The 15157-nt window shown below is 38.5% G+C and overlaps 1 protein-coding gene and 1 pseudogene across 4 annotated transcripts in view; both read left to right on the forward strand.

Moving 5' to 3' along the window:
- Window positions 1-15157, forward strand: part of SNX6 (sorting nexin 6) — a 61227-nt gene that overhangs the window by 32147 nt on the left and 13923 nt on the right. For all 3 annotated transcript variants that reach the window (XM_081122059.1, XM_081122060.1, XM_081122061.1), the window contains 2 exons: window positions 8311-8386; window positions 11278-11317. In XM_081122059.1, coding sequence (XP_080978185.1) covers window positions 8311-8386; window positions 11278-11317 — 116 coding nt within the window. The remainder of the gene's footprint in view (window positions 1-8310; window positions 8387-11277; window positions 11318-15157) is intronic.
- On the forward strand, window positions 279-1746 carry LOC308549487 (SIN3-HDAC complex-associated factor pseudogene; annotated as a pseudogene). The gene has a single exon. The product of its transcript is annotated as an SIN3-HDAC complex-associated factor pseudogene (transcript).

Consider the following 15157-nt stretch of genomic DNA (forward strand, 5'->3'; position numbering starts at 1 on the left):
CAGTTTGTATGCCATTTCTTTCTTTCCCTTTCCCCATTGTCCTATAGTCTACCCTCTACTACAGTGCTGATGGAAGTGGTGAAGGAAGACATCTTTGCCTTGTTCCTTTTCTTCTGGGGAAAGCATTTGGTCTTAAACCATTAATTATGATACTAGGTGTAGGTTTTTCCTAGATGCCTTTTATTAGATTGAAAAAATTCTCATAAATTCCTAGTTTTCTGAGAGGGTTTTTAAAGTCAGGGATGAATGTTGGATTTTGACAAATGCTTTTGCAACTATTGAGATAGTCATATGGTTTTTCTTTTTTAGTCAATTAATATAGTTAATTGCATTGATTTTTAAAATATTAAATCAACCTTGTTTTGGGGATAATTATCACTTATACCTATGGAGTTTAATGTAATAGAGTACAAAAAGTTTATTTATAGGATTTTAGATTCCCCACTGGAACTAGCCCTTAAAAAAATTACTACTGTTGAGTTTTATTGTGGTATCAAAGAAGAAAATCCACAATTATCTGAAAATAGTAAAAATACCTCTTCCTTTCCCAGCTACACATCTGTTAGAGGCTGGATTTTCTCCACCTAATTGAAGAAAAGCAATATATTGCAGCAGTTTAAATGCAGAGGCATATGAGAAAATCTAGCTATCTTCTATTAAGCCAGACACAAAAGAGATTCACAAAAATGTAACAGTGTCATTCTGCTCACTAATTTTAAAATATATATAGTTATGTTATTTATGTTAACATATAATGGTTTTAATAAATTGTTATTTTAAAATGAATTAGTAGATATAAAAAATTTTTTTAACCTAAAAAAAATAAGTGCGTATTGATTGCTATAACTGGCATAAACAAAAGGTCTTTCGGGTCTTCATTAATTTCTAAAAGTGGAAAGGAGTCCTAAGACCAAAAAGTTTGAGAACCTCTGATACAGAGACAAGTGCAGGGTGCAGTTTATACCTCCAACTGTACCTAAAAGTATGAAATAGGACTAGACAAGGCAGTTGAGGAGGGAGTGACTGGAGGGGGGATTGGCCTGGCGTGCACTCCGCACCTCGAGAGCGTTATTGCGCGTGGATCGGCTGTTTTTGGAAGACTATTGCCCAGAAGAAACGATGTTTGGTTTTCACAAGCCAAAGATGTACCGAAGTATAGAAGGCTGCTGTATTTGTAGAGCCAAGTCCTCCAGTTCTCAATTCGCTGACAGCAAACACTATGAGAAAGACTTCCAGAGCTGTTTTGGGTTGCATGAGACTCGTCCAGGAGACATCTGTAATGCCTGTGTCCTGCTTGTGAAGAGATGGAAGAAATTGCCAGCAGGATCAAAAAAAAACTGGAATCATGTGGTAGATGCACAGGCAGGACCCAGTCTAAACACTACATTGAAAGCAAAGAAAGTGAAAACTCTATCTGGAAACAGAATAAAAAGCAACCAGATCAGCAAACTGCAGAAGGAATTTAAACGTCACAATTCTGATGCTCACAGTACCACCTCAAGTGCCTCCCCAGCTCAATCTCCTTGTTACAGTAACCAGTCAGATGATGGCTCAGACATGGAGATGGCTTCAGGCTCTAACAGAATGCCAGTTTTTTCCTTTTTAGATCTCACATACTGGAAAAGACAGAAAATATGTTGTGGGATTATCTATAAAGGCCGTTTGGGGGAAGTCCTCATTGACACGCATCTATTCAAGCCTTGCTGCAGCAATAAGAAAGCGGCTGCTGAGAAGCCAGAGGAGTAGGGGGCCAGAGCCTCTGCCCATCTCCACTCAGGAGTGGTGACTGAGGTTTACGTAGAAGGGGAACAAAAAAAACAATTTAAAGTTTAGAAGAAAAAAACCCACACCACAGCAACAAAATGACCCTCTTATTTTTAACCTGGATACCTGCTATTCTGCCAAAAGACAATTTCTAGAATAGTTCTGAATGGGTTACTTTTCCTTCACTTCCACACAAGCTCTGAAGCCAGTGTCTAGCGTACTAAGAGAAAAAAAGACATGTACATACTCTTTAAGAGGCTGAGTATTTCATAGAAAAGCTGAATGCTGCTATAAGGTGCTCTTTAAGTCTTTCTCTTTTACATCCCCTTCTAATGAATGAAACTTGGGGCACGTTTCTCAGAGGGCTTGCCGAGTGTGTAAATAATTGACTTTTGTTTGTGTTCCACGACTGGTGACTTCATTGAAAATCTACACAATTCAGTTTTAGCTCTGGATTACTTCAGTTGACCTTTGTGAAGGTTTTATCTGTGTAGAGTGGTTGTTCAACTTGTTTTAACCTTTCACGGTTTGGGGTATTTTTTTCTTCACTATATTAAAGTAAAATTCTAATAAAAGAAAAGAGGTGTGTTAACGTGGAGTGGGCCGGTTTTGGTTTGGCGTCATTTAGGCAGGCTTTCTGAACATTGAGATGTTAGATGGTAAATCCTGAACGCGGGACCCTTCAGTTCTAAAATCTTTATGAAAAGCCTGTTACTTGAACCCAAACCGAAGTACTCTTATTGCCTCTTTTCTACAAGTTCAGGAAGAATATTTCCCGTTCACACTTTTCATAACGAGGGAGGATCATTTGCCTACCTTATAATGAAATGACAGTGCTTATTTTTAAAGCTGGATTTTTAAAATTGGATAGTATGAATAACAGTAAGGAGTGAGCCACTTTTTATGGGCACCCTGTAGTTTTATAGTTCTTAATCTAAAGTTAAAGTTTTATATTCTTTTGGAAGAAACTACAAGCCACCAAATGTACAGGCTATAGAGTGGGTTGGGGCGGCTCTCCCACCGCCTTTAAGGTGTATTGTAAATCTCGGCCATTCTCATCTGCCTCCTGAGTTATTTTGAAATGGTTCCCTTTTTTTTTGTACATTTTGGCTACAGTATTGGTGGTAGAATATACTATAATATGGATCATCTCTACTTCTGTATTTATTTATTTATTACTAGCCCTCAACCACAGTCTTCTTTTCCCCATCCACCTCTCTCTGCCTGTAGGATGTACTGTATGTAGTCATGCACTTTGTATTAATATATTAGAAATCTACAAATCTGTTTTGTACTTTTTATACTGTTGGATACTTATAATCTGCTGCGGTCCAGCCGCAGCGGGAGTCAGGGGGCCGAAGGTGGGCAAGGCGTCGGCGCTGGGAGACAGCAGACTACACGACTCGGAGGTGGTGTGACACTGTTCCACTTTATTGAGAATCAGCATAATCTTTTACACTTTCTTTTTTGGCTACGATTACCTTTTTTTGGTTGGCAAGCAAGAAATATTATTCACAGGTTAAACAATACAAGTTTCGATTTCATCAGAACGGAACAATTTTGACTTTTATTTTTTAGAATAGAGGAGAAAGGAAAAATCAGTGACCTATAGAGTGATAGATGTGGCTTTGTTTGCAGCAGTAATGTATTAGTTTGTGAGACAGAAATTTTATATAATGTTTGCCTGTGCTTACTACTTCTTCCGGTTATATTTTAACTATGGACCTATTCTTAAGCTATTATATTCTTCTTGCCATTTTCTTCTAAGAACAGAGTGCCTTTTGCCATAGCTATTGATTAACTGCTTAAGAATGCTTTTCTTTTGTTTCTTTGGGAGCGAGCACCAGCGTGGCCGCTGCCTTGCCAAGCGTTTCATGAAGGGCAAGTTCTCATACTGAACATGCCTTCCATTTACATTAACTATTTTGATACTGTTCTCATTGGAAGCACCTGTATAAGGCTGAGGGGGGTCTGGTAGCCTTTCCATACTGTTAGCCCTTTTTAGGGGGATGCCATAATCTGCCATTTATTCTGTGTGCTACCCAGGGTGGTCCTTGTACAGTAGGCAAGGGGCGATGGCCTTTTTCCTGTCCTCGGCTAATCTTGCAATCATAGGTGGAGGCACTTGAGGATAGGCGGCTGCGTGAGCTCAGTTTTCTCTAGTTCCTCCGTAAATTCCTTACTGGGGGCGCCAGGGGGAATTTTCCTAGCTTCTTCTAATAACTATTTGTTAAAGCATCCGGCACATGTGATAGTGACTGGACTTGGGGAAATCGGTATTTCTTCAGAAGTGAGAACATTGTTTACCATTCCCAGGTTAGTTATTGATTTTACGACCCAAAATCCCCCTCCAAGGAGGAGAAGAGATATTCCCATTAAGCCAATTACTCCCACCCACATGCCACATCTCTCCTCAGAAGACGCCTTCCTTGAAGCTTCCTCTCCACATCCGGATTTTGTCAGACGACATGGTTGGGAGAGGACGTGGCAATAATCAAAACTTTTACTAGGTTATTGAATAAATTTAGTCTTATTAGAAAATAAATTTTTTTTAAAAAAGTATGAAATAGTTTTGGATATAACAAAACTAGAAGTACTGAATAGTTTGGGATGTAACAAATACTCCCATTTTGGAGTATTGTTACATGCCATGATAGAAAGGAAATAAAGAAATATCTGGCTTGGGCCCGGCCGGGTGTGGCTCAGCGGTTGAGCGTCGACCTAGGATCCAGGCGATCAGTGTTCGATTCCCGGTCGGGGCACATGCCCGGGTCGCGGGCTGCAGCTGATCAATGACTTTCTCATCATTGATGTTTCTATCTCTCTCCCCCTCTCCTTTCCTCTCTCTGAAATCAATAAAGATATATTTAAAAATTAATATATATATATATCTGGCTTGGTAACTTCTCTTACGTCATTCTTTTAGGAGGGTTGAGTTATTTTTTTTTTTTTCTTTTTAAATATATCTGTTGATTTCAGAGAGAGGAAAGGAGAGGGAGGGAGAGAGAAGAGATAGAAATATCAATGATGAGAGAGTCATTGATTGGCTGCCTCCTGCACGTCCCCTACTGGGGATCGAGCCCACAGCCCAGGCATGTGCCTTGACCAGGAATTGAACCACGATCTCCTGGATCCTAGGTCGATGCTCAGTCACTCAGCCACGCTGGGCTGGGCTATATTTTCTTTTTTTATATCTTTGTGATTTGCAGATTTCTATTGATGAAGTAGTAGTTTATACTTGCCTGTTTAATAATTAAGAACTATAAACTAAAAGTGTGGGAAACTTGAATTCCTTCCTAGATTCATTACTGATTCGCTTTGGAGCCTTGGACAAGTCACATAATTACTCATGTGTTGGTTTCCTTGTTTATAAAATGACATTAAAGATAAAATATCTCATACTTTCTGTTAAGAAAAACTTTGTCCCAGACCCTCCATCAGGACCTGCACTTACTTCCCCTGCACATTGAAGTCATATGGCACACCCGTGGACTCCAACTGCACCCTGCTTGCCTTCCTGAGAAAAGCCATACTCCACCCACTGGGGCCAGGCCCCAGCCCCAGCTCGTGAGAGTCCCCTTCCCCCCCAAACAGAAAAACTTTGTAAACATTAAATGTTCGTTCTAGTATTGATTATAATAATTAGGAATACCCTTAAGTTTAGATTTAAATGGAATCCTACTATTTAAATTTATTAAAGAATTATTTAGTTTATAAACATTGGCATACAGTATTTATTATGTGCCAAAGATTATGTTAGGCATTGGTGATTTCAAGATGAAGAAAATGCAGTCTTTACCCTTAAAGAGTTAATTTTGCAGGCAAGATAAACATGAAAAACAAAACTTACAATATATTGTAACTAGTCCTATCATAGTGGTGTGTATTAGTGCTATGGAAACATAAAGAACTACAAATGAAAAGAATCATCTGTTAAGAAAACTAAAGAAAATATTAGTGATGATTACTTGTTTGGCCAAATGAAATAGTTCTTTAAGAGAAGTGATAGTGAAACTATTTTACAGAATCATGAAATAAAAACTTTTCATAATGAATGAACCTAGCATGGACTGTGAAAAATTGAGCTTTTCAACATCGCTGTGATGTATAAAATCAGGGCAGTTTGCATATTTTTTGTGATCACATAATATAATAGCTAAAGGAGGGTAGTGTTCTCAGAACCAGATACTGTATTATTAGAATCTAGGTATTTCTTGCTCTAAAAAATAATTTCAGGGTCAGTTTAATAAGCATAAAATACTAATATATTTAATATTAAACACAAAAATCATTTTTGATTCCTGCCTCTCCATAACCAACCTTTAAAGTGACTTTTAAGTTTGTTTTTTTCTCTTTTTAGAAACAATTTTTTTAATTGATCTCAGAGAGGAAGAGGGAGAAAGAGAGAGAGATACATCAATTTGAGAGAGAAACATCAACCTGTTGCCTCCCACACACACCCTGACGAGATTGAACTGGAAACCTGGGTATGTGCCCTAACCAAGAATTGAAACGAATCCAAAACCTGGTATACAGGATAATTCTCCAACCGAGCCACACCAGCCACAGCTAAGTTTTATTTGTTTGTTTTAATATTTTTATTGATTTTTAAAGAAGAAGGGAGAGGGAAAGAGAGAAAAACATCGATGTGAGAGACATCTAATTGGCTGCCTCCTGCACGCCCCCTACAGGGGATTGAGCTCAAAACCCAGGCATGTGCCCTGACTGGGAATTGAACCGGCTACCTCTTGATGCTCAGGAAGATACCCAACTAACTGAGCCACACCAACCAGGGCTGTTTGTTGTTTTTAAGTATAATTTTATTGATTTAGAGAGAGAGGAAAGGAGAGGGAGAGAGGGGGAGAAACATCCATAGGCTACACCCTGCATGCACCCTAACCGGGGATTGAGCCCGAAACCCAGGCACGTGCCTGGAACTGGCAACCCTTCAGTGCACAGGACGACTCTCAACCAACTGAGCAACACTGGCCAGGGCATAAGTTAGTTTGTTTTTAACTTAAACTTTTAGGTTAAGATAATAGTGAAGAGTCTCACATATAGAAGTTACTATTCATGGGAAGAGGGGGATGAAAGAGAAAATTAGGGGACGTCTGTAATACTGTCAACAATAAAATAAAATTTAAAATTCTTTTTAAAAGTTACCATTCACAGTCTGAAGTTTTTACTCAAAAAGTTTCTTTATAAAAGATAAATTTTAGCCTTGTGGGGTTAATGTAATTTTGTATGGCAAAATAAAGTATAACATAAGCATTACTGTTTCATTAGGGAATAAACACATTAAAGCCTTGTAAAAAATACTAGTATAAGTGGTAATTTTCATACATTAGGCATGCCTTGGATTTCATTAATTAGTACCGTACTTACTATGTGCCAGGTATATACTAATATTTATTAACTTATTTAATTCTCCAAATAATAATATAAGGTGGGTACCATTATTATCCCCATTTCCAGATGAGGAAACTGAGGCACAGACAAGTTAAATGGTATGTATGCCCAAGGTCATACATATCACTAGTGAGTTAGGAAGCTGGGATTGGGTCCTGGGCACTTTGGTTCCAGGTCCACGCTCTTACCCATTGCACTATACTATCCTTTCTCTGAACCAAATAGAAGCATCTATTATATATAATCTTTTCTCAACAAGTGCATTCTTCTGTGGGGCAATCCCTAGGAAGAGTGTTGTGCTAAAGTTTAGAACTTTGCTTTTAGTACCCAAGGGTAATGGTGGCACCATTTATCTAGCTTCCCAAGCTCCATAATTTCCCTTCCTACATCAGGTCTACTGTTTGTAAATCTTCCCATTTCCTAAGTATCTTTCGGCTTTGCTCTTTCCTCTGTGCCCTCTCTGTTCCCACTATCTTGATCCTGGCCCTCAGTATCTGACACAATAGTTTCCTAGTTGGTTACTCTGCTTTCTGTGTCTCTCACTTCTGGTCTTTACTCCAGGAAGCAGTATTTTATTTTATTTTTAACTAAAATCCTTATCAGATCGATTTCACCACTACTATGATTGTAAAATGTTTAATAACACCGATTCCTACAAGACTAAATACAGACTTTATCATGGCTTATAAAAACTCCTTTTTTTAAGATGCTTCCAATTTATTTTTTCATCTTCATCTCCCTCTACTTCCCCTCTGTACCCTTCAGTGCCATAGTCCCGGAAGGCTCTCTGAATATCCTAGTATGTTCTTTTATGCCTCCATGCCCTTCCCTTTATCCGAAATACTCTCCCTTACACATTACCTGGTAAAGATTTGCTCATCCTACAAGCTCAAACTCATTCTGTAGTGTCTATACATCCTTCCCTGACTTACTCAAATGAAATCATCTGTTTCCCTTGCTCCCAAAGTAGTTTGTACCTCCTTCTAATATAATATCATATTGTATTATAGTTTTTCTCATTTCCTTCACTAGACTTTGGGTATCTCATATTACATACACATTGTTTGGCAGGTAGATAGATGCTCAGTATTTTTGAATTAATGAATAAATATTGAATTCTTTAAACTTTTTCCATAGGTGCTGCAGATGATTACAATAGAATTGGTTCTTCATTATATGCTTTAGGAACTCAGGATTCTACAGATATATGCAAGTAAGGATTCTGATTTTTTTTAAAAACAGTAAATATAAATAAAACAAAAGTTTTGTTGGCAGCCTGGGCATACACCGTACTATACACCCAGCAAACATTTTAGAATATTTTTGTGAAAACACATTGATAATAAGGAGTTTCTTTATAAACTTAGGTCCGTGTTAATTTTTATTCCCTTTCTCTCATTTTTTAAAATATGTTTTTATTAATTTTAGAGAGAAGGGAAAAGAGAAAGAGAGAGAAACATCCATCGGCTGCCTCCTCCACACCCCCTTCTGGGGATTAAGCCCCAAACCTGGACATGTTCCCTGACCAGGAATCAAACTGGTGACCTCTTGGTTCATGGGTCGACACTCAGCCACTGACCCACCCTGGCCAGGTTCTCTATTTTTTAAGTTTGAAAAATAAAAATGGACCTTAAGATATATATATTTTTTAAACTTTACAAAGTTTTATTTAATGAAACTAGGCTGGAGGGGGTATAAGAGAGAGTTAGAAAGACAGACTTTATGTCAAAATATTGTTAGGTTTTGATAAAGTTTATTATAAATTAAAAATGCTGTTTGGAATTAGAACATATATATGTATGTATTTCATTGGAGGCCAAATTGACTTTTTTTTTTTAATCCTCATCTGAGGATATTGTTCCGTTGCTTTACAGAAAGAGTGAAAGGGAGAGAGAGAGAGAGAGAGAGAGAGAGAGAAACAGAGAAACAGAGAAACAGAGAAACATCGATGTGAGAGAGACACATCAATTGGTTGCTTCCTGGACATGCCTCAGCTGGGGCTGGGGATCGAGCCTGCAACTAAAGTATATGCCCTTGGCCAGAATCGAACCCAAGACCCTTCAGTCAGGCTGATGCTCTAACCACTGAGCCAAACCCGCTAGGGCGACTTTTTTTTTTTTTTTTTTTAATTTTAGAGGAAGGGAGAGGGAAAGAGAAAACATCAACGTGAGAGAGAAACATTGATCAGTTGCCTCCCACACATGCCCCAACTGGGGATCGAACTCGCCACTTTTCGGTGTACAGGATGATGCTCCGACCAACTGAGCCACACCTGCCAGGGCCAAATTGACTTTGTTTGTTTTTTAATCCTCACCCCAGGACATACTTAGAGAAAGGAAGAGAGAGAGAGAAACAGCAATGTGAGAAGAGAGAAACTTTGACTGGTTGCCTTTCATGCATGTCCCAACCTAGAATGGAACCAGCAGCCTTTCAGTTCACAGGAAGACATTCAACCAAAGTGAGCCATTCTGGCTGGGCCCAAATTGACTTTTAAAGTAAAATTTAATGCTGTCACTTTGCACTTTTTAAAGAGGCTGGCTGTTCTAGTTTTTATAGTTTAGTAAATGTTAGGGTAGTTGGATAAGGAAGGTGTTGTGCAAGTTGGTGTAAAAACGCTTTCTGAAAGGTTGCTTACACAGCTGTCCTCTATTTACTTTATGCTAGTTTTTCACTGTAATCTAATGGTACTTGATTTTAGTTTCTCCTGTAATATTGTTTAAATCCAACTCTTCATTGAAAAATAATTCACTTCTTTTTAAATGTTAAGTGAAAAAACTATTTTCATAGTTCATGCCTTCCTCTAAACCACATCTTTGAACTTTCGTCTAGTATATCTCAGACATGTAAGATCCAAGTTTTTCAGCAAAGCAAGGTACTGTAGCTTAAACTACTTAACATGCTACCTTCCCAAAGAGTTCTTTTTTTTTTTTTTTTTTCTTTTAATATATCTTTATTGATTTCAGAGAGAGGAAAGGAGGGGGGGAGAAAGAGAGAAACATCAGTGATGAGTCATTGATTGAGCCCGCAACCCGGGCATGTGCCCTGACCAGGAATCGAACCCCAATCGCCTGGATCCTAGGTCAACGCTCAACCGCTGAGCCCAAAGAGTTCTTAATTCTTTGATAAGAAGAAAAGATCAATCTTGCCATGTGTTATCTGACGTAAACCTGTCAAAGCAAGTTTTTTTAGTAAAGTGAAGTTCATAAAATTGTGTTTCAGTTTTCAATAGTATTTGCCCTAATCCAATTATAGTGTAATCTATAATTGCCGATTTTACAAAATACCCTCTAGCAGTTTTGTATTGGGATTTTTTTAGTTGGTTGTCAGCATTTGTAAGAGGCTGTTTGGTTAAAAGTGAAAGTGAATTCTGAAATAGAAGTTGGTTATTGCTTTTTGTTGTTTTCCAAAACAAAGCAGCTCTATTTGAAAATGTTTAAAACATAACTATCAGATATCTTCAAAAACTGCTCCAACTTCAGTGTTTTCCTTTTAAATCAGCTTTTTGTCTCTTTGGATATGATTGTTCTGTAATTATTTGAAAGTATAGGCTTTATTTAGTATTATGGAGCATATTACTAAAGAATATCAAGACAAGCCCTAGCCAGTTTTGCTCAGTGGTTGGAGCATCGGTCCTCGGACTGAAGGGTCTTAGGTTCGATTCTGACCAAGGGCATCTACCTTGGTTGCAGGTTCGATCCTCAGCCCCAGTTGGAGTGCCTGTGGGAGTATCTCTTACATTGATGTTTCTCTCTTTCTGTCTCTCTCCCCTTCCACTATCTGAGAAGCAATGGAGAAAATATCCTCAGATGAGGATTTTTTAAAAAATATATCAAGACAAAATTTTTAGGTTTTATTGTATGGCTTAGTCTGTTCTCTTGAAATGGGAAGATTTTCTGTAACAACAGATTTCAAGTAATTTGTTATAGGTGGAAGTACAGAGATATTTTTGTTAAACTAAATGAAGAAAATAAGACCACTAAATATTATTATAATGAGACAAGAACATTCATTATTCATTTGTTTTGGGGCATTTTGTGTTCTCTAAACATTTGAAATGGAAAATTATTTAAAAGTATCTTCTAATAAAATATTTTTCTTTTCCAGATTTTTCCTCAAAGTTTCAGAACTGTTTGATAAAACAAGAGTAAGTACTATTAATTAACCTTTGATAATCCAAATCTCTGCATACAGTTGTGTTTAAATTGTTTAGCTTTATTGAGGAAGATGTTACACTTCAAAGGGATGAAAAAACATTTAGATTTGAAAATTTGAGAGTTTTGCAGGAAATTCGGTTTTTGTAATGGCCTTTTGGTATTTATTTATATTCTTAATCAGAAAACATGTTTATTATGGAGACTGGGTTTATTTTTATAAAAAAATGACCCTTTCTTGGGGCTTTGTAAGCTAGAAGAAAGTTAGATTCGTTGTAACTTTACCAAGACTATAGTGCTTTTGATCCCCCTTGGCACAGTGGTTTAAAATTGAGTTGTATCAAGTATACAACTGCAGGTTTCATTCGTGGTAGTAATAATTTAATAATGACATAATCTTGGTTTTCAAGGATGAGTCCTAGATACAGTAATATTTAACATTTTTATCACTTGATAAAATAGTGAAAATGTTTATTAGATGTTTAATGGTACTTAGCTGAGAGTGGTGGTGTCTAGTCCATTGTAAAATCTGATTTCAACATGACCTTTTTAATTGAGTGATAATGTAGTAGAGACAAGTAAAAGAAAAGAAGATATTCTCTCACAAAGGAAAAAGTCCTTAAATACATAAATGTTGTTATACTGGGGTCCATATAGCCCATTATTCTGCCACTGATATTTGTACCAGTGAGCATTTTCTGGGAAGATAGTTTTTTATGTGTGCATTTGGTCATAAGAATAGGGTTCTGTATCAGAATAGCCCTATGTGTCAGTTCTTTTTATTTTATTATGTTTTATTTTTGTTAATCCTCACTGGAGAAAAAAAAAATTTTTTTTAAATATATCTTTATTGATTTCAGAGAGAGGAAAGGAGAGGGAGAGAGATAGAAACATCAATGAGGAGAGAGTCATTGATTGGCTGCCTCCTGCACTCCCCCTGCTGGGGATTGAGCCCGAAACCCGGGCATGTGCCCTGACCAGGAATTGAACCCCGATGGCCTGGATCCTAGGTTGACGCTCAACCGCTGAGCCACACCTGGCCGGGCATGGAGAAAATTTTTTCCATTGATTTTTTTTCCCTTTTTTTAAAGAGAGTGGAAGGGAGAGGAGTAGACAGAGAGAAGAACATTGATGCAAGAGAGACACATTGATTGGTTGCCTCCTGAGCACAACTCTTGGGTGCACGGGGCAGCGCTCTAACCACTGAGCAACACCAGCCAGGGCTTTTGTGTCAATTCTTCTTTTTTTTTTTTTTTCTTTTTTTAATATATCTTTATTGATTTCAGAGAGAGGAAATGAGAGGGAGAGAGAGAGATAGAAACATCAATGATGAGAAAGTCATTGATCGAGCCTGCAACCCGGGCATGTGTCCTGACCGGGAATGGAACCGCGATCGCCTGGATGCTAGGTTGATGCTCAACCGCTGAGCCATGCCCGGCCGGGCAATTCTTTTTTTTTAATGTTTTGATTTATTTCAGAGGAAGGGAGAGAGAGAAACATCAATGAGATATAGACTAGCTGCCTCCTGCACGCCCCCTACTGAGGGTCGTCGAGCCTGCAACTCAGGCATGTGCCCTCACCTGGAATATACCAGTGACCTCTTAGGGCATGGGACAGCTCTCAACCAACTGAGCCACACCAGTTGGGCTGTGTGTCAGTTCTTTTGTGTTTCTTTTTTAATCCTCATCCGAGGACAGTTTTTCCATTGATTTTTCGGAGAGTGGAAGGGAGGGAGGGAGAAAGAAACACATCAATTGGTTGCCTCCCGCACACACCCCTCCAGGGGCCCAGGATGGAGCCTGCAACCTTCAGTCTGCAGGCCCGTGCTCTAACCACTGAGCTGAACCGGCTAGGGCCTGGCTGGGCGTGGCTCAGCAGTTGAGCATTGACCTAGGATCCAGGAGATCGCAGTTTGATTCCCAGTCAAGGCACATGCCCAGGATGTGGCTCAGTCCCCAGCTGGGAGTGTCCAATGATGACTTTCTCATCATTGATGTTTCTCTCTCGCTCGCTTTCCCTTCCTCTCTCTGAAGTCAATAAAGACGTATTTAAAAAGTAAAAATAAAAACTGGCTAGGACCTATGTGTCAATTCTTTTGGGGGCATTATGTATTCTCTGAACATTTGAAATGGAAAATTAAAAGCAGATGTCAAGATGGGATTAGAGCCCGGCCGGGCGTGGCTCAGCAGTTGAGCGTCAACCTAGGATCCAGGCGATCGGGGTTCGATTCCTGGTCAGGGCACATGCCCAGGTTGCGGGCTCGATCAGTGACTCTCTCATCATTGATGTTTCTCTCTCTCTCTCTCCCTCTCCTTTCCTCTCTCTGAAATCAATAAAGATATATTAAAAAAAAAAAAAAAAAAAGATGGGATTAGATGTGCAAGAGATTTATTGTGAGGAACAAAAAAGGAGCAAGAGTAGACAGGAAGAGCCTTCAGGCCACAGTGCAGGTCTACACCTGTGATAGAAGAGGGCAGAGGAAAGAGGACTAGGTAGGAAGAGTTTCAGACTATAGCACAGTTCTAAGGAAGTTTTGTCCAGGTCAAAGAGGAGTCTCTGAGCCATAGTTGCCCATTAGAGGAATTCTGCATCAGGCAGGAATGGGCTGGCACTACTGCCCGTTTTGCTTTGTCATTGGCTAGGTACAGCAGAGGCAGGGGGAGGATGGAACATAACCTTGGTATGAACGTGGTTCTGGATCCAGAGAGATTGCAGTTGGAACCATCAGTCAACTCTCCTCCTTGCAGCAAGCAGTTTCTCTTGAGGGAGATCTGAGTGGTGCATTTCCATAGCCACCACAATCCTTATTTCCTTTAGTGTTTGCATGTTGTTCTGGTTATTCTTGCTGTGTAACAAAGCATCCTAAAGTCAGTAGCTTAAAACAACAACCATTTTATTATGCTAATTAATTCTTTGGGTCAGGAATTCGTTCAGAAAGGGCACATCAGTGATGGCATGCCTGTGCTCCATAAATTCTTACTACTGTATAGTATCCTATTGCAATAATATACTTAAATTTATCTGTTCTGTTGGTGGACCATTTGGATAGTTTCTGGTTTGGAGCTCTTTACAAGTGGCACTGCTAAGACCATTCTTGTGTACCTTCAGTTGAACATACGTGCACATTTCTTTTGGACGGATATAACTAGAAGGAGAATTGGATGATTACAGGGTATCCATGTGAAAAGCTTTCTTAGATACTTCCAAACTGTTTCCCTAAGTGATTGTACCAATTTACATCCCCACCAGAAAGAATGAGTATTGGGTTGCTGCACAAGCTTGTAATACTTGGTGTCTTCTTTATTGTAGCTATTCTGGTAGATGTGTAAGGTTTTTTTAATTTTAACTTTTTATATGACAGTAATTCCATATTTACAGAAAAGTTGCAAGAATAGGACAAAGACTTCATGTACATGTATCACCCAGATTTTCTGAATGTTAACATTTTCTACATTGCTTACAGTCCTTTTATTCCAAAAGTCCATATTCCTTGTATTTTCTGCCCTTTGTGTACATTCTGTTTTTTAATAGGTAAAATTTTCTTTTATTTATGGCCAAGTAGTATTACATTGTGTGAATGTACCACATTTTCTTTTCCTTTTTTAATTTATATTTATTGATTTGAGAGAGAGAAAAAGATGAATTTGTTGTTCCACTTATTTATGCATTCATTGGTTGATTCTTGTATGTGCCCTGACCGGAGATTGAACCCGCGACGCTCTAACCAACTGAGCTACCCAGCCAGGGCTACATCTCTCTTTTTTTTTTTTAAGATAAATAATTTTTAATATATAGCCAATATGATTATCAATGATTCCCCTTAATCTAATCAA

The sequence above is a fragment of the Miniopterus schreibersii genome (assembly GCF_964146895.1).
Source record: "Miniopterus schreibersii genome assembly, chromosome: 1".
Taxonomy (NCBI): domain Eukaryota; kingdom Metazoa; phylum Chordata; class Mammalia; order Chiroptera; family Miniopteridae; genus Miniopterus; species Miniopterus schreibersii.